At 45.3% G+C, this 26639-nt stretch overlaps 2 protein-coding genes across 2 annotated transcripts in view; one reads left to right on the forward strand and one right to left on the reverse strand.

The window, feature by feature from the left end:
- Window positions 1-202: 202 nt before the first annotated feature.
- LOC136620485 (zinc finger protein 84-like) overlaps window positions 203-26639 on the reverse strand; it is a 42395-nt gene continuing 15958 nt past the window's right edge. Inside the window, exons 2-6 of the mRNA XM_066595279.1 lie at window positions 21657-21836; window positions 21457-21580; window positions 21316-21380; window positions 15948-16068; window positions 203-6715 (exon numbers count right to left, since the gene is read on the reverse strand). Of these exons, the coding sequence (XP_066451376.1) occupies window positions 4710-6715; window positions 15948-16068; window positions 21316-21380; window positions 21457-21580; window positions 21657-21836 (2496 nt within the window). The 3' untranslated portion in view covers window positions 203-4709. The remainder of the gene's footprint in view (window positions 6716-15947; window positions 16069-21315; window positions 21381-21456; window positions 21581-21656; window positions 21837-26639) is intronic.
- Window positions 23429-24898, forward strand: LOC136620488 (ribonuclease P protein subunit p30-like). The gene is made up of 2 exons (XM_066595280.1): window positions 23429-23850; window positions 24358-24898. The coding sequence occupies exons 1-2, from the start codon at window positions 23429-23431 to the stop codon at window positions 24737-24739; spliced, it is 804 nt and encodes a 267-aa protein (XP_066451377.1). The 3' UTR covers window positions 24740-24898.

Genomic DNA, 26639 nt, shown 5'->3' on the forward strand with positions numbered 1-26639 from the left:
GCAGCCAGTGGCTTTCAAAAGATTTTGCTTGAAGGTGTTTCAGGCCCCATTGCCCATTTGTAGAGCCCTTGAGCGGCCAAAACGATATAGAACCCCAACAAATGATTCCATTTTGAAAACTAGACCCCTTAGTGAATTCATCTAGGGGTGTATTGCGTATTTTGACCCCCCAGTACTTGAATGAATCTAAGCAAAGCAGAAGGAAAAAAATTACGATTTTAATTTTTTTGGCAATTCTATCATTTTAAAAAGTTTTTTTTTTACAGCACACATATAAATGAAAACTTGCACCCCAAAAACGGATACCCCTGTTTTTCCTGTGTTCAGAAACATTCCGATTGTGGCCCTAATATTATGTCTGAAGGCACAACTGGGCCCTAAATGAAAGGAGGAGCTGGTGGCTTTCAGGACAGAAATTTAGCTTGAAGGTGTTTTAGGCCCTGCTGCCCACTTGTAGAGCCCTTGAGCCACCAAAACAATGGAAAACTCCCACAAATGACCCCATTTTGAAAACTAGACCCCTTAACGAATTCATCTAGGGGAGTACTGTGTATTTTGACTTAACAGGTTTTGAATAAATATAAGCAAAGCAGAAGGAAATAATTACGCTTTTCATTTTTTTGGGCAATTCTGTCATTTTTAAAAACAGTTTTTTTTGTACAGCACACACATGAATAAATACTTGCACCCCAAAACGGATCCCCGTTTGTCTCGTGTTCAGAGACATACCCACTGTAGCCCCAATCTACTTATAGCATACATGGCTGGGACTATAATGAAGGGAACACCAATTGGATTTGAGGGTACAACGGAATAAATTCTAGGCCCCATTGCCCAATTGTGCAGAATAAAAATTAACTCCCTAAAAAAAAACCCGCCCCCTCCTGTGCCCTTTTTGGCATTCCCTTAATCTTAGATAAAAGTAATATGTAAACTGTGTAGTATGTCTGAAGATAGGAGTAATTACAAAGGCTTTTTCGGATGGGCAAATGGGGCAATAAAATTGGGTATCCCTCCTCCTCCCATGCTTTTTTGGGGGGTATTTCTTGACCGCAGTGGCAGCAATGGGGTGTAAAAAGTGGTGCTCTGTGAGGCTTTGTAAGCTTGCTGAGGTGCGGCGGTCTCACACAGAAGGCACTCAACAAGCTGCTCCTGGAACTGCAGGTAGGTGAGCATTCTTACACCCAAGGGTTTTAAAGAAACTAAGTAATGTGATAGCTAGACCACTATTTCTTTTACATATACATACATACACACAGATTATATATATATACATACACACACACACGCACTCTTTAAAGACCGGGTTGTACCATTGGATTGGTGCATTGCCAACCTGGTTCCAATTTACAAAAAGGGGTCCAAAAGAGAGTCTGGTAACTACAGGCCGGTAAGTCTCACTTCGATAACTGGAAAAATATTTGAGGGGTTTCTGAGAGATGCCATCCTAGAATACCTCAAGGAGAACAACAGAATAACTCCTCACCAGCATGGGTTCATGAGGGGTCAATCACGACAGACCAATCAGATCAGCTTCTACGATGAAGTAAGTTCTAGGCTGGACCTGGGAAAGTCTATTGATCTTATATATTTGGATTTCTCTAAAGCATTTGACACCATGCCGCATAATAGACTGATATATAAAATCAGACAGCTCGGATTGGGTAAAAACGTGTGTATCTGGGTAAAGAATTGGCTCAGAGATAGAAAGCAAAGGGTGGTAATAAATGGTTCATACTCTGGGCCACCGTCGCTAGTAGGGTGCCACAGTGATCAGAACTAAGCCCTATTCTGTTCAATATATTTATGAATGACCTGATAGAGGGGCTGTGCAGTAAATAATATTTGCAGATGATACAAAATGATATAAGACAATTAATACAAAGGAGGACAATGTACGGCTACAAAAGGACATAGATAAGCCGGGGGCTTGGGCAGAAAAATGGCAAATGAAGTTCAATGTGAATAAATGTAAGGTTATGCATATGGGCAGGCGAAACGGATGTCATCAATATACACTAAATGGGGTATAGCTAGGGAAAAGTGATATGGAAAAATACCTGGGAGTACTAGTGGATTGTAGACTAAACTGGAGTAACCAATGCCAGTCAGCTGCTGCAAAAGCTAATAAAATCTTGGGGTGCATTAAAAGACGTATAGGGGCAAAGGACGAGAACATTATCCTCCCACTATGTAAGGCACTTGTTAGGCCCCACATGGAATACTGCGCACAGTTCTGGTCACGGGTACTCAGGAAAGATGTTGCAGTGCTGGAGGGGGTTCAAAGAAGAGCAACTAAATTAATAAATGGAATGAGAGGACTGCAATACACAGAGAGGCTATCAATATTAGGATAATTCACCCTGGAAAAAAGATGACAAGAGAGCATCCACTAAGTCTAGAAGAAAGAAGGTTTCATCACCAACATAAAAGGGGGTTCTTTACTGTAAGAGCAGTGAGACTGTGGAACTCTCTGCCTGAGGACGCGGTGATGGCAAAATCCATTGAGAAGTTTAAAAGGGGACTAGATGTCTTTCTCAAGCGGAAGGATATTACAGGATATAGACATTAGGTGACCACCGGGGTTGTAGTTCCTGGTCTTACATTCAGGTAGGAACTATCAAAGGTGGATCCAGGGATTATTTCGATTGCCATTATGGAGCCAGGAAGGAAATTTCCCCCAAATGGGCTAATTGGCATTTGCCTCTTGGGGGTTTTGCCTTCCTCTGGATCAATTAGGGAGTTGAAACAGGCTGAACTAGATGGACATAGTCTTCATTCAGCCTAACATACTATGTTACTATGGAATCCACAATTCCTATCCAGTCGTGTGAGAATAGCTTAAGGCAGTTCGCTACCTTTTTATAATGTGACCGGGGACTGCCCAACGAGGCCACTGGTCACCGCTCCAGGCTCTCGGTGACTTTTGCTTACCGGGCGCAAGGAGATTTAAAATTTTTTGGGCTCCTCGACTCCTGCGCATGTGTCCGACATATTGCCAGCAGGCGCATGCGCAGAAGCCGGAAAGGTCCATGGAGGATGATTGCCTTGGGGTTCAAATGCGGAGGCCTCTGGGAAGATGTTTTATCTCCTTTCACTGATCGCATCAGTGAGGGAAGCTGAGACTTAAACTTTTTTAAAACTTTTACGTGATCACCATTATCCATTGGATAACAGCGATCATGTTATCAGTAGCCACATACCACGGGCCCGTGACATTTCCAGACTCTCGGCTACCTTTGGTAGCCATGAGTATGGAGATTTTAAATTACCCAGCCAATCCTAGACTTTTGCGCATGCATCTGCCATTATGCTGATGGGTGCATGCGCCAAAGCCGGGGTAAGGTCTGCGGATAAAGATTCCATTAGAGGACAAATCTGGGGACCTTAGTTGTTTAATTTCATCTCCCCTCTTGGATATGAGGAGAGATAAATTTTAAACTTTTTTTTCACTTTTTTCAATTTTCCATGATCAACGTTATCCTTCAGGAGCTGGGAGCTAGGAGACTTCAAATTTGCCGGGTATCCTGTACTTCTGTGCATGCATCTGATGTAATGATGCCTGGCGCGCATGCGCAGAAGGCCAGCGTTAGGTCCTGGAGGACCAGATCACTGCGGGACAGCACGGAGGACCAGGGTGAGCAATCTCAGCTGCCTCCATGGATCTAATCCATGAGGGCAGCTGAATCTTTAACTTTTAAAAACTTTTTTGCGCTTTAATCTGATCGGCGCTATTCATCATATAGCTCCGATCACATTCCCGGGGAAAGGCTCCCCACAGCCCGGTCTGACAGCTCCATGTTGTCAGCTACCTCTGGGCACCAACAACATGGAGCTGTCACATCCATATCCCACGTGGCTTAAATCCCTGCAAGGTGCATGTTTTTACATCCTCAGGGATTAAACCCCACTTAGGCAGGATGTAAAAACACTATAAGCTGGTCACTAAGGGGTTAACAAGAATGAATTGAATGCCATAAGGTTCCCACATTCTAAACATGGATTAGCGAAAAAAAAAAACGTAATGGGTGAAGGCGCAGCTGTCCGAAATATAAACACCATGCACATACCAATAGCCAACATAATGTGTATCTCCAGCTATAACTGAGGAGGGGGCGTTGCCATGAAATGCGTCTTTTTATGCTGGTTTAAAATAAAGCGGAGAAGCTGAGCTTACTTTCTGCATTGTACTGAAATTTATATTTTGGTCAGCTGCGCCTACACACAGCGCATTTTTTTCCCTTCATTAATCCATCAGAAAAGTCTCACCTGCCTGTATGACTTTCATTGGGTTGGCTGCACCCGAACAACTAGGTCTTTTCCCTGACCCACCATCTTAACAAGAGAGAAGAATCATATATTCTGCATGTTCCCCTGCTTATACTTATCTGAATTACTCACTCATTCGGGTAGCGCCACCCTGATTTTTTTCACCTTTCTACTTACATTCTGAACATGAAAATGGCTTTGTCCCATGTGGATTCTCTGATGTCTAACCAGATCTGATTTCAAGATAAAACATTTCCCACATTCAGAGCCTGAACCTGGCTCTGCACCTGCGTGAGCCCTCTAATTTCTAACAAAATAGGTAAAATATTTCTAACATTCTGAACATAAATATATGACTGCTCTTGTGTGTGAATTCTCTGATGTGAAACAAGATTTGATTACAGAGTAAAACATTTTCCACATTAACGACATGAAAATGTTTACAAGTGAGATCTCTGATGTCTTACAAGGTCTTTTTTCCGGGAAAAACATTTCCCACATTCTGAACATGGAAATGGTTTCTCCCCAGTGTGAGTTCTCTGATGTGTAACAAGATATGATTTCACAGCAAAACATTTACCACATTCTGAGCATGAAAATGTTTTCTCCCCAGTGTGAGTTCTCTGATGTGTAACAAGATTTGCTTTCCGGATAAAACATTTTCCACATTCTGAACATGGAAATGGCTTATCTCCGGTGTGAGTTCTCTGATGTGTAACAAGACTTGATTTAAAAGCAAAACATTTTCGACATTCTGAGCATGAAAATGGTTTCTCCCCTGTGTGAGTTATCTGATGTATAACAAGATGTGATTTCAAAGCAAAAGATTTTTCACATTCTGAGCATGAAAATGTTTTCTCCCCTGTGTGAGTTCTCTGATGTCTAACAAGATTTGCTTTCTGGATAAAACATTTCCCACATTCTGAACATGGAAATGGCTTCTCTCCGGTGTGAGTTCTCTGATGTGTAACAAGATTTGATTTAAAAGCAAAACTTTTTCCACATTCTGAGCATGAAAATGGCTTCTCTCGTGTGTGAGTTATCTGATGTGTAACAAGATGTGATTTCACAGCAAAACATTTTCCACATTCTGAGCATGAAAATGTTTTTTCCCCTGTGTGAGTTTTCTGATGTATAACAAGACATGATTTCTGGCTAAAATATTTCCCACATTCTAAACATGAAAATGGCTTCTCTCCTGTGTGAGTTCTCTCATGTGCAACAAAATGTGATTTCCGGATAAAACATTTCCCACATTCTGAACATGAAAATGGCTTCTCTCCTGTGTGAGTTCTCTGATGTGTAACAAGATGTGATTTCATAGCAAAAATTTTTCCACATTCTGAGCATGAAAATGGTTTCTCCCCTGTGTGAGTTCTCTGATGTATAACAAGACATGATTTAAGAGCAAAACATTTTCCACATTCTGAGCATGGAAATGGTTTCTCCCCTGTGTGTGTTATCTGATGTTTAACAAGATGTGATTTCCGGATAAAACATTTCCCACACTCAGAACATGAAAATGGCTTCTCTCCTGTGTGAGTTCTCTGATGTATAACAAGATTTGATTTCACAGGAAAACATTTTCCACATTCTGAGCATGAAAATTGGTTCTCTACTTTGTGAGTTTTCTGATGTCTAACAAGATGTAATTTCCGGATATAAGATTTACCACACTCAGAACATGAAAATGTTTTCTCCCCTGTGTGCGTCCTCTGATGTCTAACAAGATGTGATTTCCGGATAAAACATTTCCCACACTCAGAACATGAAAATGGCGTCTCCCCTGTGTGACTTCTCTGATGTCTAACAAGATGTGATTTGCGGATAAAACAGTTCCCACACTCAGAACATGAAAATGGTTTTTCCCCTGTGTGAGTTCTCTGATGTATAACAAGACCTGATTGCCAGGTAAAACATTTCCCACACTCAGAACATGAAAATGGTTTCTCCCCTGTGTGATTTCTCTGATGTATAACAAGACCTGATTGCCAGGTAAAACATTTCCCACACTCAGAACATGAAAATGGTTTCTCTCCTGTGTGAGTTCTCTGATGTGTAAGAAGACGTGATTTCATAGTAAAACATTTCCCACATTCTGAGCATGAAAATGGCTTCGCCCCTGTGTGCCTTCCCTCATGTGGAACAAGATCTAATTTATTTATAAAACATCTTCCACTTTCTGAATGTAAGAATGCCTTCTCCGCTGTGGGAGCTTTTTGATATTCAAAATCCCTGCTGTGGCTTTTATCTGGCTCAGTAGTCTGTGATGCATCAGAAAGCAGGACCTGTGTAGCAGGATCAGATGATAGATGTTTGCTGTGAAGGCCTGATGGTATATATGGGATAATAGTGGGCTCTTCCAATGTATCTTGTGCAATTTTGCAGTCTTCTGCGTTAAGATCTGAAGACTTTCGATATTCCCCATAGCTCCTGGTATCGGCATCTGCCAACAATAAAATGTATTTTTGTTATTTTTTTAATATATATTTAATATTTTATATTTACAAAGAAAATTTCTATACAAAATTTAAAGGCTTGAAGCAAATTTCAATAATTAACCCATTCCCCCTCTGTGACTTACATGTAAATCACACAGGTGCAGGGTGAATATGAAGTGTGCTCAGGAGTAGAGATGACCGAGTACACTCGTCTGAGCTGGATTTTCTAGCCAATAGACATGTGGTGAAGGCATTACCACTTCCTCCTGTGACATGCCAGCCCTATCCCACCCCCCAGCAGTGAGTGGCTGGCGAGATCAAGTAACCGCCAAGTACTTAAAGTGGTCCCGCCCATGGCTCGCCTAAGACACCCGCTGGCAGAGGTTAGGGAAAGTGCTGCTGCTGATATAGGGAAAATGTTAGCGTAGGTCCTGTCTTCAAGAACCTCAACGGTCCTTCTTAGGGCTACGTCTGACCGTGTGCATTATTGTTGTGGCTGGCTGGGAGCAGTTTTGCACAATTTTCTTTTTTCCATCTCGGGCTGTGCAGGCCATTTCAGCCATAGTGTTCTCAGTCTGCAGTGTATTATACAGAGTATAGGGAAAGTGCTGCTGCTGGTATAGGGAAAGTGTTACCTGTCTTCAAGAACCCAACGGTCCTTCTTAGGGCTACATCTGACCGTGTGCATTTTACTTGGTGCCTGCTGGGAGTGGTAGTGCTTCCATTTTTTTATTACGCAGCTAGGCCTGTTTGCAGCCTTTCGTAATATTTTTTTCAGGCTGCGGTGCCGTACAATACTGCTCTCACCGTAAAAGTGCACTCAAATATTTCCTAGCCTGCTGCGAACGACTCCGTTTATACTGTTCTGTGTCTGCAGTGCATTAGACAGTGGTCTCACCGCTAAACAGTACTGTAATATTACCGGGGCCACTGCAAAGTATTTCAGCTCTGCCACTGTGCAGAGCATCTCACAATACCCTTTCCTTGGTGGGGTTGACATAGCCGCAGTTACCAGCACTATCCACTGGTTTTAGAGTCTTCTCCCACTCCACACAGCCTCTATTATCTACAAGTCTCTGCAAGCAGTAAATTACCCCTGGGTATCAGCGCAAGACAGCGGGTTCCTTTTTTCAAGTCACAGCATAGAGCCTCCGCTATCTACAAGTCTCTGTGTGCGGTGAATTAAGCCACAGTTGTCAGTGCTGTACAGTGGGGTAGTTTATTTGGGTCCTGCTCGATTCTTAATCCGCCATGATGAGGAGTAGGGGTAAGGATCGAGGACGTGGACGCAGAGGTCCAAGTGAGGGTGTGGGCACAGGCCGAGTTCCTGGTTCAGGTGAATCACAGCCGGCTGCTGCGGGATTAGGAGAGAGGCAAGTTTCTGGGGTTCCCAGCATCATATCCCAATTTATAGGTCCGTGTGGTAGACCTTTATTACAAACAGAGCAGTGTGAGCAGGTCCTGTCGTGAATGGCAGAAAATGCAACTAGCAATGTATGGACCACCCAGTCTTCTACGCAGTCCACTACTCCCGGACTAGGGACTGCAACTCTGAATCCTCAGGCTGCTGCTTCTCCTTCCTTCGAGCCTCCTCACTCCATGAAAATGATGACATATTCTGAGCAGGCAAACTCCCAGGAACTGTTCTCTGGTCCCTGCCATGATGGGAAAAACAGGTTCCTCTCTCACCTGAGGAGTTTGTCGTGACCGATGCCCAACCTTTGGAAAGTTCCCGGAGTCCGGGTGATGAGGCAGGGGACTTCCGGCAACTGTCTCAAGAGCTTTTTGTGCATGACGAGAATAATGATGATGATAAGGCACAGTTGTCTGTCAGTGAGGTAGTAGTAAGGGCACCAAGTCCGAGGGAGGAGCGCACAGAGGATTCGGAGGAAGAGCAGTTGATCGATGAGGTGACTGACCCCACCTGGTTTGCTAAGCCTACTGAGGACAGGGCTTCAGAGGGGGAGGCAAGTGTAGCAGCAGGACAGGTTGGAAGAGGCAGTGGGGTGGCCAGGGGGAGAGGCAGGGCCAGAGCGAAGAATCCCCCAACTGTTTCCCAAAGCACCACCTCGCGGCAAGCCTCCGTGCAGAGGCCTAGGTGTTCAAAGGTGTGGATGTTTTTCAGTGAGAGGGCGGACGACCAATAAATAGTGGTGTGCAACCAGTGTCGCACCAAGATCAGCCAGGGAGCAACCACTACCAGCCTCACCACCACCAGCATGCGCAGGCATATGATGGCGAAGCACCCCACAAGGTGGGACGAAGGCCGTTCACCGCCTCTGGGTCACACGACTGCCTCTTCCCCTATGCCCCAACCTGCCACACAGATCCAATCGCCCTCCCAGGACACAGGCACGAGCACCTCCCAGCCTGCACCTACAACCTCACCTCCGCTGTCCTCCACTCCATCCAGCAATGTCTCTCAGCGCAGCATTCAGCTGTAGCTAACACAAGCGTTGGAGCAAAAGCGCAAATACGCCGCCATGCACCCGCACGCAGAAGCTTTAAATGTGCACATTGCGAAATTAATCAGCCTGGAGATGCTGCCATACAGGCTTGTGGAAATGGAGGCTTTCAAAAACATGATGGCTGCGCCGGTCCCGCGCTACTCGGTCCCCAGCCGCCACTATTTTTCCCGGTGTGCCGTCCCAGCCCTACACCAGCACGTCACCCGCAACATCAATCATGCCCTCGCCAACGCGGTTACTGGGTAGGTCCACTTAACCATGGACACGTGGACAAGTACTGGCGGGCAGGGCCACTATATTTCCCTGACGGCACATTGGGTGAATTTGGTGGAGGCTGGAACCGAGTCAGAGCCTTGGACTGCTCACGGCACCTCCTCCAAACCCTCTCACTCCTCCTCCTCCGCCACCTCTACCTCTCAATTAAAAAGTGTGAGCACATCGCCAGCAGTCGATATCGTGCGGCGCGGCAGCACAGCAGTGGGCAAGCATCAGCAGGCCGTGCTGAAACTAATCAGCTTAGGTGACAAGAGGCACACGGCCCCTGAACTGTTGCAGGGTCTGACAGAGCAGATCGACCTCTGGCTTTTGCCGCTGAGCCTCCAACCAGGCATGGTCGTGTGTGACAACGGCCGTAACCTGGTGGCGGCTCTGCAGCTCGGCAGCCTCACACACGTGCCATGCCTGGCCCACGTCTTCAATCTGGTTGTTCAGCAGTTTCTGAAAAACTACCCCCACTTGTCTGACCTGCTCGGCAAGGTGCGCCGTGTCTGCGCACATTTCCGCAAGTCCACCACGGGCGCTGCCACCGTGAAGACCCTGCAACATCGGTTTCAGCTGCCAGAGCACCGACTGCTGTGCGACGTGCCCACACACTGGAATTCTACGCTGCACATGTGGGCCAGGCTGTACAAGCAGCGTACAGCAATAGTGAAATACCAGCTGCAACATGGGCGGCGTAGTGGTAGTCAGCCTCCCCAATTTTTTACTGAGGAGTGGGCCTGGATGGCAGATAACTGCCAGGTCCTCCAAAACTTTGAGGAGTCAACCCAGATGGTGACCGGCGAGGCAGCAATCATTAGCGTTACCATCCCGCTGCTTTGCCTGCTGAGAAGTTCACTGCAAAGCATAAAGGATGACACTATGTCACTTGATAGCCAGACCACCCTCATGTTTATATCTCAGTGCATTTTGGAGTAGGGGGAGCAGGAGGAGGAGGGGGAAGAGACAGCTGGGCACACTGCAGAGGGTACCCATGCTGCTTGCCTCTCATCTGTTTAGCGTGTATGGGCTGAAGAAGATGAGGAGGAGGATCCTGAAAGTCATCTTCCTAGTGAGGACAGCGATGTGTTGCGTACTGGTACCCTGGCACACATGGCTGACTTCATGTTAGGCTGCCTTTCTCATGACCCTCGCGTCAGACGCATTCTGGCCAACACGGATTACTGGGTGTACACCCTTCTCGACTCACGCTATAAGGAGAACCTTCCCACTCTCATTCCCGAAGAGGAAAGGGGTACATGAGTGATGCAATACCAGAGGGCCCTGGTAGAAAAAGTGATGCTAAACTTCCTATCTGACTGCGGCAGAAGACGCAGTTCCGAGGGACAACTAGCAGGGGAGGCGCGGGGATCAGGCAGCATGTCCAGCGCAAGCAGAGGAACACTCTCCAAGGCCTTTGTCAGCTTTATGGCTCCCCAGCAAGACTGTGTCACCACTCCCCAGTCAAGGCTGAGTCGGAGGGGGCACTGTAAAATGATGGTGAGGGAGTACGTAGCCGATCGTACCACCGCCCTCCGTGATGCCTCTGCTCCATACAACTATTGGGTGTCAAGGCTGGACACGTGGCACGAACTTGCGCTGTACGCCCTGGAGGTGCTGGCCTGCCCTACCGCTAGCGTGTTGTCAGAGAGGGCGTTTAGTGCAGCTGGGGGAATCATCACGGATAAGCATACCCGCCTGTCAACTGCCAGTGCCACGTGCTTACACTCATAAAAATGAGCAAAGGCTGGATTTCCCCAGACTTCTCTTCTCCACTGGCTGAGAGCAATGGAACCTAAAGATTCTTTTCGCTGCAACCGGAGAAATAAGCATTCTCTATCACTGGAAAAAAGGGAGGATTAGCTTTGTCAATCACTTTCGGATATTATTACTCCTCCTCCTCCTAAAACAGCATGTCATCGCGCTGAACTGCAAATTTTTCTGAGGCCCAAAAGGTTCGGCTTATAATTTTTTTTCAGTTTTTTTTAAAGTTTCAAAAGTATTGATACTTTAACAGAAACCAATTTTTTCACGGGGCTGCCTCCAGGCTCTGTTACAAATTAAGTAAGAGTGAGCTGTATCTTTAAAAAATGTTACAGGGGTCTGCCTATACTATGGGGGCACAAAGACTTCCCATTGCGGTGCTTTACCTATCTGGCACAAATACACTGACTGACTAGGGCAGGAATGTGGGCCGAGGCCAAGGTCATTGGCGGTGTGAAATTCTCCCATGTTTGGGCACTATGATTTCTTCCTGTGTAATACCATCTTTGTGAACTGACAGCATAGGCGAGCCCAAGAAACTCAAAGACTTCTCCTTGCAGTGTTAAGCTATCTGTGTGGGGACACATGGATTTCCCATTGCTATGTAACGCAGGGCACCTTGGGTCACAAAAGGTGGAGGCTGGGACCGAGCCTGACCCTGGGCCCGCTCACGTGCTTCCCACACAGACTATAGCAGGCCCTGGTCATGGTTTCTTGGCCTTGTAATGCCACCTCCTCCTCCTGCTTGGGGTCAGGGGATCAGCACTGGGCAACACGTATTTTCTCTCGTGTTACCACAGTTATCTGAGACACTGGTTTGGGCCAAAGAAGAGAAGCGTTACTGCAGTAATGAGACGTTCACTGCTGTACTAGCATTGGAGACCGCTTTATGCCCACGATTGCTGAGGGTCTGGGCAGAGGCCGAGGCCCTTGGCGGAGTGAAAGTCTGCCATGTTTGGGCACTGTAATTTCTTCGTTCACGTTTATTACTTTCCTTGGGTTCCATGGGCTCGCCTATGCTGTGGGTGCACAAAGACTTCCCATAGCGGTGTGTTACCTGTCTGGCACAAATACAGTGACTGACTTTGGCAGGGTGCAGAGCGCAGATGGCCTTCCCCTTGCGGTGTCAATTGAGCTATCCGACACCTACACAGAATGAATAGTGTGTGGACACATGGATTCCCTATTGCTATGTAACTGACGGCACCTTGGGTCACACAAGGTGGAGGCTGGGACCGAGCCTGACCCAAGGCCCGCTCACATACTTCCCACACAGACTATTTCGGGTTCTGGTCATGGTTTCTTGGCCTTGTAAGGCCACCTCCTCCTCCTGCTTGGGGTCAGGGGGTCATCAGCACTGGGCAACATGTATTTTCTCTCGTGTTACCATAGTTATCTGAGACACTGGTTTGGGCCAAAGAAGAGGAGCGCTACTGCATTAATGAGACGTTCACTGCTGCACTAGCATCGGAGTCCGCTTTATGCCCACGATTGCGGAGGGTGTGGGCAGAGGCCTATGTCCTGGGGGAAATGCAACTGCGCCAGGTTTGGCCCGTGAAACTTCTTCCTGGTTAATCAAGTCTTTGGAGCGATGAAAGCAACCACAACTAATTTAATGAGACCTTCACAGCTGTACTACTATTAGAGTCCGCTTTATGCCCACGATTACGGAGGGTGTGTGCAGAGGCCGAGGTCCTGGGCGGAGTGAAAGTCTGCCATGTTTGGGCACTGTAATTGCTTCAGGTTTAATACTTTCCATGGGTTTCATGGGCTCGCCTATTCTGTGGGTGCACAAAGATTTCCCATTGCAGTGTTTTAGCTATCTGGCACAAATACACTGAATGACTTGGGTAGGGCACAGAGGGCTTTTCTAGCGCATCATTCAGCTATCTGACACCTACACAGAATGACTTGTGTGGGGACACATGAATTACCATTGCTATGCAACAAGGTAGAGTCTGGTACGTCAATCTATCATCAATTCTCAACAGCATTGTGGGCTATTGTCCACACTTTCAAAGAGGGTCGCTACTTGGCCCTGCCAACCCTCTGCAGTGTGTGCCTCCGGTTCCTCCTGATCCAGTACGCACTTATAAATAGACATGAGGGTGGTGTGGCTATGAAGTGAGCGCGTGGCATGGGGGCAGCTGAATGCTGTGCAGGGAAACTTTTGGGTGCGCTGTGGACGCAGGGTCATGTGGGGGGTTGGACAGCAATGCCAGCATGTAACGCAGGAGAAGAGGCAGCGAGGTCACCCGCAAGCAGTGATTGTCCTTGGTTGCAGGTAGCGTAGTGCTTTGGCTAAGATGTGCCTTGCTAATGAGGGTTTGTCCCAAGTAAATTGTTAAGGGGGGTGACGCCAGACTCTTGCCCCAATTTTTGCTAAATAGTGGGACCTGGGTGCCTTAGATGCAGCCATGCATGGTGCCCTTGCCCTTCCCTATCCGTTTATGTGCTGTTTCCATGACTTTCAGACGTTTTCTGGAGTTTGAGAAGTCATGAGCTATACGGAGCATCCGTCCCATACAAAAATATCCGAGTTGCCCATTGACTTCAATGGGGTTCGTTACTCGAAACGAGCTCTCGAGCATCGCGGAAAGTTTGACTCGAGTACCGAGCACCCGAGCATTTTGGTGCTCGCTCATCTCTACTCAGGAGATGTGCCCGCTGCTTACCCAGTGGGTGCTGGTTGTTTGAAGCATATGACACCTGCCAGCTATAATCACAGGGGTTTGACAGCGAAGGTGCCTTTACATGGGGCAATAATCACCCAAGTTATCACTGGTGTAAGAGTAATCTAGCAGTTGTTTCTGCACATTATCTCCCGGGGTTAATAACATTCACTTGACTTTTGGATATTATCCTCCAAGGCTCTTATGGGTCACTTAAAAGACTCATAAAAATGGTGAAGAGTAGAACAGGCTGGCTAGAAGCAGTTTGTGGGGGGGGATGTGAAACAAACTAATATATAGTCACAGAAGATCTTGTTTGTGATTTGCAACAAAATGCTGGACTTGTGTGACTTTTAATAGTTGGACGATTATTATGACTGCTTATATTATTAAATTGCCCTAGGAATACTCCGGGTTATATAAACACAATTCTAATTATCAAAAAAAATACCCATAGGTGATATCCCCTGAAACATAATCTAAATACTTTATTATTCAAAAAGACAAAGACAACATTGAATGATATTTAAGATAAAGGGGCAAATGGTGGCAGTAATGGGATGGGACCAGCAGTCATCAGTTAGTATCATGTGTGTAACTGTGCATATACACACCAAAACATAGGCCTGGATGGCCAACTGCCAAAAGCCTATGTGGGAATTTATAAATCAGCACCACCAAACCCCTATTATAATCTAATCTATATCCACAACATGTTTCGCCTTACGGCGCCCTCAGGGGGAGCAAAAAAAAGAGCTATAGTCTCCATGTGAGTGCCTTGCATCAGAAGTTGTGTCACTCATAAACATGAATTTTCCTTGATTCCAGATCCAGATTCAAAAAAAGGGTCACATATTTTGTTTCCAGGACTGGGTTGTCCTCAAAAGACATCAAAAAAAGTTTTAAACCAACATTTGACAGTCCATACCAGATCCAGTTGACAACTGCCAATTCAGTCAAACTGGAAGGACAGGAAACCTGAATACAAGCTAGTCATTGCAAAAAAGGTTTTAGCTCCAGAGCCGGAGGGATGCTTGGAAGGCTGTTTCTACGGTTATGGACAATCCTCAGTATAGAGGGAATCTATGATGTGCTAAATGAAGAGTTGGGGCAATAAGTTGTAAAGCATCATGAGATTATTGTTAAGGCTTTCCATAAATCAGGGACACATAAATATTGCTGGAGACGTACACACAGTCCCACAGCTGCAGAAACTATGTCATATATAGCCATTACCCTCAATATGTTCGAATTGTAAGACCTGCCAACACCCCAAACATAGCGGTGAGCTCCAGCAAATTATCACAGGAGGAATATGTATCCTCAGGAGTTAGATGGTATGAGAACACTTGGCTGATCCTTAACCGATCGTTGTCAACCGAGAAAGGCAGAAATGCACATTCACTTCAGCCCTCAGAAAATGACCGCAGCAACATGTCTACCCAACGGGATTAATTGCCCCAGACCCCAAGCAGCGGTGCAGCAGCCCCACTCTCTGCACACCTGCCACATGTGTGTGGGCAACGTATCACACAACACCCAGTGTATAAGAGGAGGACCAGAATTAACAGCAATTACCCCTGTAATTACTGTAGGTCAGCGATCTGTCTTGCAGTCATTACAATAAAAGACAGTAGATATTGTTTCGGCCCGGTGGTTAGCTGTTGTCCCCAACCATACTGTCCTAGCACTTCCTCCAAGTATCTACATTGTGTGCAGACATGAGGCCTATGAACGGCTTCCGTTTAACAAGACAGGGTTATGTACCCTTGCTTGGCTTACAGCTGCACCTTTGTACTTCCACACGATGGTCTGTCATATATGGGAATCCCTAAACACACCCTTTTAAAGAGATCAGCAGAGATCGGCATATTTAAATGCTCGTCACGGTTTATCTCCTGTAGCGATATCACATTTTCATCCACATTTAATTTCTGTTTTGGCTAAATGGATGAATACGCAGCTGAACAATCTGACAGAACGCAGAGCTTAAAAATGTAACACAAAAACATTGCAGGTGATGAAAGAGCAGAAGATGTGACTGTTCTCTGCATTACTCCGTGGTTACTACTCACCTGGACGGGTGTCTGTAGGGATCTCCTCCTTCCACCGCTCATCACCCCTCACATTTACCTCTTCTTTTACCACTATGGCTGCAGCATCAATATTCTTCAGATCATTACCCTGAGGGAAAAGCTGGGAAACAAATACTGTAAAAGTCAGACAGATGTAGAGGAACGTGTTAGATGAGCGGAGAAGATGGGTAATTAGCATAATGACCAGTAATGACAGGACAGCAGTAGTTATATGAGGGAGCCAGCTGCAGGTCTAACTTACATTTCCATACATAGTAGGAAGGAACAGCGAGATGAACGACTGTTGGAAACCTTTCATGTATGGGAAACCCCAGAATTCTCCAGACGGCCTCAGAACTGCTGATGTATCGACCACTTTCATATAATGTGATCTCATCGCTATCATTTACAAGACCAAATGAAGCCCGGCCGCTGCCTTTATTACCATATTTACATGTATTGTATAGATCTTACAGAACTGCAATACTCTATATTATATATGGGAACAAATGTAGGTGAAAGAACAGGATTATTAGGCCCCCCAGCGGTTATCCAGGGTTACACATGGATCTCACCGGTGAAACCACCAGCCTTCGGAGCTCTTCGCCGGCACTGGGGTATCTGTCGTCTCCTGTGTGTCTCTCAGGAGGCTCGAGGATACTTTTTGCTGCAGCGACCTTCTTTCATACAGGGTGCATTGGGGGTTAAATTACCGCGAGGCCCATGGATCATACTGGCCTTGATGATTTCATGAAGGGAAGGATCTTCTTCAGGTTTTGGTTTCTCCGCACAGATAACATCATCTATTCTGTTGGGAGAAATGCGTTGCTCTAGCCCCAACAACATGTATGAGGAAGACCTCTCTCCTGCCATTCCACAGAATGCATAAAACAGCGCACCCTCCAAACTAATGCCCCTTTGTTACCAACGCCATTAATGCTTTAACGTTCAAGTGAAATCCTCCAGCTATGATGTCATGATGATTGTGGAGCAGGCAGTAATATCTATGTCATTTTCTTCCATCCAGAATTACACGTAAATGTGGTGAAAAAGTCAGTATGACTGTAATAACGGACATACGTCATGGCATCTTGGGTTTTTTATGCATATATCCATAAGTGATTTATCATTCACACAAGCGAACAATCATAGAATCATAGCATGGTAGAGTTGGAAGGGACCTCCAGGGTCATTGGGTTCAACCTCAGTGCAGGATTTACTAAATCATCCCAGATATTTGTCCAGCCTTTGTTTGAGCACTTCCATTGAAGGAGGACTCACCATCTCCTGTGGTAACCTGTTCCACTCATTGATCACTCTCACTGTCAGAAAGTTTTTTTTCTAATATCTAATCTGTGTCTCCTCCCTTTCAGTTTCATCCCATTGCTTCTAGTCTTTTCTTGTGCAAATGAGAATAGGGCTGATCCCTCTGCACTGTGACAGACCTTCAGATATTTGTAGACCGCTATTAAGTCTCCTCTCAGCCTTCTCTTCTGCAAGCTAAACAATTCCGGATCCTTTAACCGTTCCTCATAGGTCATGATTTGCAGACGGCTCACCATCTTGATAACTCTTCTCTGAACTTCCTGCAGTTTGTCAATGTCTTCTTTAAAGTGGGGTGCCCAGAACTGGACACAGTATTCTAGATGAGGTCTGACTAAGGAAGAGTAGAGGGGGATAATGACCTCACGAGATCTAGACTCTATGCTTCTCTTAATACATCCCAGAATTATGTTTGCCTTTTTGGCTGCTGCATCACATTGTTGCCTCATGTTCAGTCTATGATCTATTAGTATACTCCAGTCTTTTTCACATGTGCTTGAGTATACCAATAGTTCATAGACTGAACATGAGAGAGTTTACTCACGTGCAGCTTGCATATACAGTGAATGTGAATGATTAAACAATCGCTGTTTACTCACAACAATGTGTAAATGAGCGAACGATGATTTTTATGCTTGCATTTAACAAATCAGAAGCAAACAAATTCTTGTGCGTCGTCCAGTTGTTGGCCCTGTTTATATTGAACGGTCATTTGAATTCGAACGATACATTGATTTTTTTGAACGATAACACAGATCTGCAACTAAAAAACTGTTTGATGATTTTCAACTAATTTTCATGTATTTTGGTGTGCTGAAAAAAAAAAATGAAATAAATCCTAGACGTCAGGATTTACCACAAAATGCAAAATTCTCTTCAAATTAGCACATTTTTGGTATTTTTTTATCTGAGGGTTTTTAACTAAATTTAAAGTCAAAATTATTATTAATTAATTCACCTCAACGCATTTAAGATACACAATGTCAAAAAAACATAACTTTCAAAGAAAAGAACTTCCAGAGTGAGCTAATGGAAGCCAGCATCAACATGTTGCAAGGTGACCACGAGGGCTCTGAAATGCACGGGCTTGATTCAATTTTTTTTCTTGGTTCTCGCCTGTGGTACTATTGTATCTTGACGCCACCGGAAGTATGGGTGGAGACAAGATGCAGGGTGCTTGACAGGGCAGTGATGCCCCCAGGAGATGATTGGCTGCCATGAGCAAGGTCCTAGCATGCCGCAGCAATCACTCTCCCCGGAGCAGAAGTCCCCCTTCCTTCTCCCTGTGGTGAACCGCTAAGAGTCACCAGCGCTGAAAGTGTGGTACTGCAGCCTCTCTAGGAATCCCCCTGCTGTGAGGCTATGCCCTCCTATCTCCCCTGGCGAAGCCCTTGCACTGTGACTTACGAAGCTGCAGAGCATCTCCCCAGGCCATCTGCTCCCTCACAGCTCACTCCGCAGACATGTCTGTGCCTCTGCGCCACCTCTCAGCTCTGACCCAGATGCCAGCTCTCTGCTGTTGTGGCCGCGGATAGCTCACTTCCCTGCTCAGTGTCTGCTGGCACTGCCAGTGATGCGGACTCTCTGCTGCTGTGGCCACTGACAACTGAAAAGAGACGGTGTAACTCCCACAATCTCTTTGTGTTAGCTCATCATTCTTAAATCATGTTTCCCCAAGTTAGCATTATGGGTGGGCGGAAGTGTATTAATTCACCTGACAGTTTCTGTTTCATTTGTGGTGATCATACAGTGTTGAAGCAACAGCTAAATATTACAGATTGTGAAAAAATGCTGAAATACTTCGGACTAAAACTTGGAGATCAAGATAAAGTTTGGTCGCCTCATAAAGTATGCAAACGGTGTGTTGAGGACCTCCGAAATTGGTTCAAAGGTAAGAAAAAAACGTTTCTGTTATGGGATTCCTATGGTATGGCGAGAGCAAAAGAACCATAGTGACGACTGTTACTTTTGTTCATGTGATGTGAAAGGGTATAATTCCAAATCATTCCATTTAATACCCCAATCTTCACTCAGCAATTCATCCCATCCCCCATTGCACAGATATACCAGTACCCAAGCCTCCTGCTACCTTGGAAGAGATACCTAGCTCTGATGAAGGTGGAGTCATATCTGAACGAGATGATGAATCAAGTTCTGACTTTGAAGATGATACAAGACCAAAATTTTTTTCCCAGAAGGAGATGAATGATTTGGTAAGAGACTTGAATCTTCCCAAAGATGCCGCTGAGTTACTCAGTTCAAGGCTCAAAAGCAGGAATTTATTATTGCCAGGGGTGTTTTTTTTCTCATAGTTCAGACATCGTGAAAAGGAGTTGGTTCCTTACTTTGCCCAGGAAGACAAGTTGGTTTATTCCATCGATGTCGAAGGTTTGATGGGTCAATTCAAAATCCAATATGATTCAACCCAATGGTGTCTTTTCATAGATTCTTCAAAAAGAAGTCTCAAAGCAGTTTTACTCCACAACAGCGGTTTTTATGCTTACATCCATGTAGGTCATTCCGTACACTTGAAGGAAACCTACGAGAACTTGGAATTGGTTCTTCGTAAACTTAAATATGAAGACCATGGTTGGCAAGTGTGTGGGAATTTAAAGATCTTGTGCATGCTGCTCGGGCAACAAGCTGGATATACCAAATAGCCTTGTTTTATGTGTCTATGGGACAGTCAAGACCGACAAACTCACTGGACCAAGAATAGTTGGCAGCTCACAGTCGGTCAAAAAAATGTCCTCCAAGAAACTTTGGTACCTCCACATAAAGTTCTTCTATCACCTCTCCATATAAAATTAGGATTGATGAAGCAATTCATGAAATCACTTCCAAGAGATGGCGAATGCTTCAAATATTTGGTCACCAAGTTTCCAGGCCTTTTGGAGGCAAAATTGATGGAAGGTGTGTGTTCGTCAGACCTGACATTAGAAGGCTTATAGCTGATCAAGAGTTTGTCAATACCACGACGGATTCTCAGAAAGGAGGGTGGATTGCATTTAAAGAGGTCATAGAGAAATGTTTAGGCAATAAGAAAGATCCCGACTACAAACATCTCATCGGACGAATGCTGAAAGCATCTCAACCTTTAGGTTGCCTGATGAGCTTGAAAGTACATTTCCCCAATCCCACCTTGACTACTTTCCTGAAAATTTGGAAGCTGCAAGTGAAGAACAAGGTCAACGATTCCACCAGCACATTAAAGACATGGAAAGAAGATAGCAGGGAAAATGGAGCATTCCAATGATTGCAGACTACTGTTGGATGCTTCAGAGAGACATTCCAGATGCTACTCACAACCGTAAATGTACCAAGAGGAGCCTCACAGGGAAGAAGAAACGATTTTAGTGTGTTTTAGTGCCTCATTTTAGCTCAAAAATGATTTTCATGTAAAATTTGTAACTAAAAGTTAATTTTATAAATCCATTTTCATTTATTTTGAGGTATTGTCTTATTTAATATAGATGACTGAATTGTCAGGAAACGTGATGTCTTATGACAAAATGGAGGTCATTTTCAGATTCAGTGTATCGAAAAATATACAGATTATGTGGAATAACTAAAACAGTTCTTAAAAAATTCTTTTTTTGCAGACCTGTGTAATCGTTCCCTGTAAATCCCCTTTAGTCCTATTTGGTATTGTTATACTTGTTTTACACGGGATGAGAACTGCACAATTCTTGTTTGCCAGACGAGCGAACGAGCTGCTAACGCCATCACCAGCACATCCGCACTCGGCAGCCTGTTGCTCGTTGACAATCCTGCAGTTCTTGTCCGCTAATCATTCATTGTTTCACATTCCTATGTCACACAGTGAACCATCAGGGGTTAAACTGCAGGATAAGCGCACAAGCCGCCGCTGATCCTTATGCTGGCTAAAACTGAACAACAAACGAGAAGCGCACGATTCTTGTTCGCCATTCAGTCGTTTTCTGCGATTAAACTGAACGTTCGTCTCAAAGGGTTGGGGACAATTTGGTATTGAATGCAGAACCTTCAGAGCCTTCTACAGATTATAGGGAGTTTCTCCACGTACCGGATAATCCTGTGGATGGAGAGGACTGGGGCGGCTCTCTGGTGATGTCCTCTTACCGGATCTATCTGTAAGACACACATACAGTGACTGGACTCCATCTTCAAGTACTTAAGGTCATGTGTACTTCTATATGTCTATTACCTTGTGATGTGAGGGGCTGCTGATCCTCCATCATGACCTCCTTGTACAGATCCTTGTGTCCTTCTAAATACTCCCACTCCTCCATGGAGAAATAGACGGAGACGTCCCGACACCTTATAGGAACCTGACAACACAATATACAGTCATCCTCCACAGCCCTCCTGTTACTGTATAATGCCCCCCATTCCCCGCAGTGTCACCTCTCCTGTCAGCAGCTCAGTCATCTTGTGGACAGGTTCTAGGATCTTCTGCCCCTTGAAGTCCTCATGTATCGGGTAGTGAGTTGAAGGCCCCGTTATTGGGCTCAGGGTTCTTCCATGACCTTCAGACACAAAGTTCTGCCAGCGCTCACTAGAGGTCTTCTTCACTGCTGTATAATCCTGATGAGAGACGGACTAATAAATGGTGTTACATACATCTACAGAGTCCCTCACCTTCTCAGTCATGTCCATCTGTTATCATATAGAAGAACCAGCTTTTGCCCTTGACTTCTTTCTCGTGAAATTCGTATTACACTTTCTAGATGCTACAAATCGTAACTATCTTCATAATTATTATGTTGCTAACCCGTTGCTAATTAATTTATGTTATAAACCTCTTTCTTTATCATATATCTTTTGTGTTTCTTATATAAACCATTCTAATAATCCCTGTATTATAATCCTATTAGTGAAGGACCTCTTTGTAAACTACATTCGTAGTATCACCTTCAGGTACAAGGACCACCAGACTGCGGGAGGAACTCACTCTGGAACAGCCACATAGAACTGACCGGGTGATAAACCGTCCTCCCTCAAGTCTATTCCAGCTATGAAATGGCCTGGCTGATTCATCAACGCAGAGCCGAAACTACTAAAGTTAGAAGCATGACATTTGGACAGTAGCTTCTTTCTATAATGTAGAGATCCAATAAGAAAGTATCTTATTACATTTAACTCCCAAGGTGGGTCAAAGTTTGTATGGGAAACAATATCTAACGCACCAATGAACTTGAAGCTTTGCAATAATCTATTGAACAGGTAATTAAACATGTATTTTACCGATTGTTGAAAACATTGACCTAAATATTTGCCTGTCTGCTGCTAATTCGCACAAACCACCATAAGGCCTCTTTCACACGGGCAATTTATTTTCACGCTGGCTTCATCATGGCCGAAAAACACGTGAAAAGGTAAAGGAGTTGTGGCCAAAAATTGAGTTTCCTCATCATTTCCCACAGCCAGCTGTGGCGTATTAGCAAATATAGACGCTGCGCCCAGAAATCCCTCACTTGGCCTACATCCTCGGAATGTCTTCTAGTGCCTAAATAAAGGGTCTTGTATTGTGTTCGCAGCATTAGATGCTGCTAAACTCCTTCCCACTCTCTTTTTTAGCAGCTCTCCTAGAAATCTATGGGAACCGCCAGTGTAAATCGGCAAAAGATAGGGCAAGACCTATTATTTCCAGCCACGTATAAAATCGGCCACAGAATTCAGTCATCAATGTCTTATCTTTCCCAGAGCGACGTTTTATGTGGCTAAAAATCGGTCATCTCATAGAGGTAAGTGCACGTGTGGACGTCGGAGCTCAACCATGTGCTCCGTGTGATGGCTGGCGTTCAGGCCGAGCAGTGTGAACACACACTCCACGTGTTATCCAGCTTTCCCAGGCTTCTGCATAGGAGTGGCATTACCTTCCCATACAGCATATAGAGGAATGGACTGAACACTATCCCTGCAGGATACGCAGCAGATCGTTAAAGGGCACGTTAGTTTGTCGTCGAAACGTCGCAGAATTTGCACAGTGGAAATTCCACAGCAAACTCCGCATCTGAAACTGTCAGAATTCGCACTTTAGCTGCAAATGTTGAATCAAAACAATCTGCGGATATGGTGGCGTCACCTGACCAGCGGCGCTGCGCTCACTAGAAGCAGACGGGCAACTTGGTGCGCTGATGGTATGAAGATATCGGAGGTGAAATCTGCGCCAACGAATGGCCTTGTTCGTGGACCTCAACATTACAAACTGCAAAGAAGTAAAGAAGTTGCAAAGCATGATAGAAATGGCAGCACATCTTGGCTACTCCGCAGTTGCAATTAACCATGTAGCAGAGTTTGGGAAAAAGAAAGCGGAAATTGTGAAACCTATAGCTACTAAAGATCTGTTCCCATCACCGCCTACCGAACAGGGTAAATCAACACCCATCAAAATTCTTACAAGGCTGACAATTGTGGCATCGGATCCATCCCATTGTAATGTACTGAGATCCAGCTCTCCTATAACGAAGCTGTATGATATTGTGGCCATCTATCCCGACACAGAGAAGTTGTTCCATACTGCGTGCACCGCCACCGATGTTGATATAATATGCATCAATGTGACCGAAAAGTATCCATTTTTCTTCAAAAGGCCACCTCTAAGACCTCCTTCCCACGAACGGATTTACGCCGCGTAAATCCGCGGCAAAAATCCGCTGCGTTGCCCCCTGCTATTAGGTTCTATTGAACCTAATAGCACAATGCTCACGATGCGTAATTCCACCGCGGAATTACGCACCGTGAAATCTCCCGTCCTCACCCGCAGCATGTTCTATTTGCCGCGGGTGTACGCGCTGACGGCTTCCATTGCAGTCAATGGAAGCCGTCCGTTCACGCTATCTCCCGCTGCAACCAGCGGAAGATAGCGTGAAAAAACGCTTCCCCGCCTACCGCCGCGCGTCATATGACGCGGCCGGCGCGTCACGTGACACGGCCGGCCGTGTCATGTGACGAGGTGGGCGTGTCACATGACGCGACGGCGGTGGGAGGGGAAGCGTCTTCACGCTATCTTCCGCTGGTAAGTATGGGGTCTCTGGGGGGCGCCGTGACGGGCTTCACTGCGGAATATTACACGGCGGAGCCCGTCACGCTCGTGGGAAGGAGGCCTAAATGCTGCAGTCGAGAGAGGCATATTTTTTGAGCTGATTTATACACCAGCAATCAAAGATTTCACGTTAAGAAGATATACAATTTCTAATGCACTCAGCTTAATGGAAGTCTGCAAAGGAAAAAACATTATCATATCTAGTGGTGCCGAGAAGCCATTGGAGCTGAGAGGTCCATATGACGTTGCCACTTTAGGCTTGCTGTTTGGGTTGTCTGAAAGATCTGCCAAGTCTGCGCTGTCTACCAACTGTCGAGCTGCCCTACTACATGCTGAAACCAGAAAGACTGCTTTTGGCATCACTTATACAATGAAGAAACCACGAGATGATGAAGAAGAAGAATCGGCAGAACCGGCGTCCAAGAAGGCAAAAAAGGAGTAACGTTTCCTACATCATTTGGCGTGCTAAAGAAATCCTTCAGAATGTAATGAGAGAAGACGGGATCAACCTGTGAACCGATCCGCGATCGGCCCGCCATGAAGATACATGATGGAATTCGTCATATATGTTCTTCAAAAACTTTGCACATCCGTTTGCCTATTGCACCCTGTGACCAGACAGGTCCTTCGAGTCAGTTTTGTAATTCTGTGTCTGTAAGAATGTATAGCGGGCCAGAGAGAAGGCAAGACAAAGACTCACACAAAGAAGAGTTTAACAAATTTATTGCTAAACAATCTATTTTTTTTCCACTGAAACCATAAAACAAAAATGGCATTTTTGAGATGTTTTATTTCCGATTAAATATTTTACTCAAAATCCCCCCCCCCCCCCCAAAAAAAAAATGGTCATCTGAACAAATGCATTGGAATACAACGCTTCAGATGGTCACGATTTAAAAAAAAACAAGAAAACGCTGGTGTGAATAAGGCCTAAGTGTGAGGCCGTGACAAGTCAGCAAAATAGTCAGCAGAACTGTTATAATTATTCCAATCACGATCATGAGATAAAATGGCAAAATCATCCCAGTGATTCCCCACGTGCTCCAATATCGACTCACGCACCTCTCTGGCCATGACTAGGTCAGTAAAGGACCTCTTTGTAAACTACATTCGTAGTATCACCTTCAGGTACAAGGACCACCAGACTGCTAGCGGAACTCCCTCTGGAACAGCCACATAGAACTGATCGGGTGATAAACAGTCCTTCCTCAAGTCTATTCCGGCTACCTTCAACGATTGCCCCTGCGATTTATTGATCATCATTACAGAGCAGACCTTGAGGGGGAACGGCAGGCTTTCGTACTCAAACGGGTACTTAGTGGGTATTAGTGGGTATAAGTGGTATTCGTGGTACGAATACAGTTCCCCCTTCAGCACATCCAGTGATTACTGTGGCCTCAATAACATTTCCATGGAGAACTTGTATTTGTATTCGGGCAGCAAATGTAGGTGAAACCACAGGATTATTAGGCACCACCCAGCCATTACAACATTTTGGAGGGTTTGGGTTGCTTAGTAACTTAACTGGTGCGCGAACCTTAAAAATGAGGTTATACCGGCGGTGGGAGGGAGGGGAACTGGTTGGGTTGAGGGTGTTTAGGAATTCCACAGGATAGTTTACTGCATCATCAGTTTGTAGTGAATCTATATTATATTGCGTTTCTTCTTTGAATGATTTCAGCAGATCATTAATGGCGGCTGCTCTCTCATATTTGGGAGTGAAAAACACACGGTTGTATAACATATTTATAGGCTGTGATGTGAGAGATGTCGGGGTAGACCTTAGTAGTACATTCTGTAAGAGATGTCACCACTATGGCTAAGCTTGGTGTTATGATGATCTTACCTTCAAGTGTAGAGTTTTCCATCTCCCATTTTAAGTAACATCTCTGAAAAATGCCCATCGAAAGAGTCACCTCTATAGGAGAACCCTCACATTTGTTACCATGTTTCCCCCAAAATAAGAAACTGTATTATAAAAAAATTTGCCCATAAAAAGGCCGTGTCTTATTTTCGGGGGATGGGGCCGGGTTTATATACTCACCTGGTCCACAGCGTCCCAGCGCCTCGCACTGCTGGTCTCTGGTGGTGATGCGGCACTCTGCTCTGTCCTCCACGCTGAGGCATCTTGTTTCTGGTGACGGGGATTTGAATACCCAACCTCCAGCAAAGCGAGCACTGTGACTGCATCGAGCGCCAGCCAATCACAGCTGGGGCTCAATGAGCCAATCACAGCCATTCAGTGATGTCATTCACTGAATGGCTGTGAATGTTCCAGCGCTGGCTCTGATTGGCTGGTGCTTGATCCAATCACAGCAGTAGCTTTGCTGGAGGCATAGTAT

The sequence above is a fragment of the Eleutherodactylus coqui genome, chromosome 3 (assembly GCF_035609145.1).
Source record: "Eleutherodactylus coqui strain aEleCoq1 chromosome 3, aEleCoq1.hap1, whole genome shotgun sequence".
NCBI classification, from domain to species: Eukaryota; Metazoa; Chordata; class Amphibia; order Anura; family Eleutherodactylidae; genus Eleutherodactylus; species Eleutherodactylus coqui.

Bases quoted from the DNA above. Each gene is read 5' to 3' on its own strand.
- LOC136620488 (XM_066595280.1), top strand. From the start codon at position 23,429: ATGGCCTTGTTCGTGGACCTCAACATTACAAACTGCAAAGAAGTAAAG. The intron at 23,851-24,357 runs TCTAAGACCTCC...GTGGGAAGGAGG, and splicing joins TTTTTCTTCAAAAGGCCACC to CCTAAATGCTGCAGTCGAGA.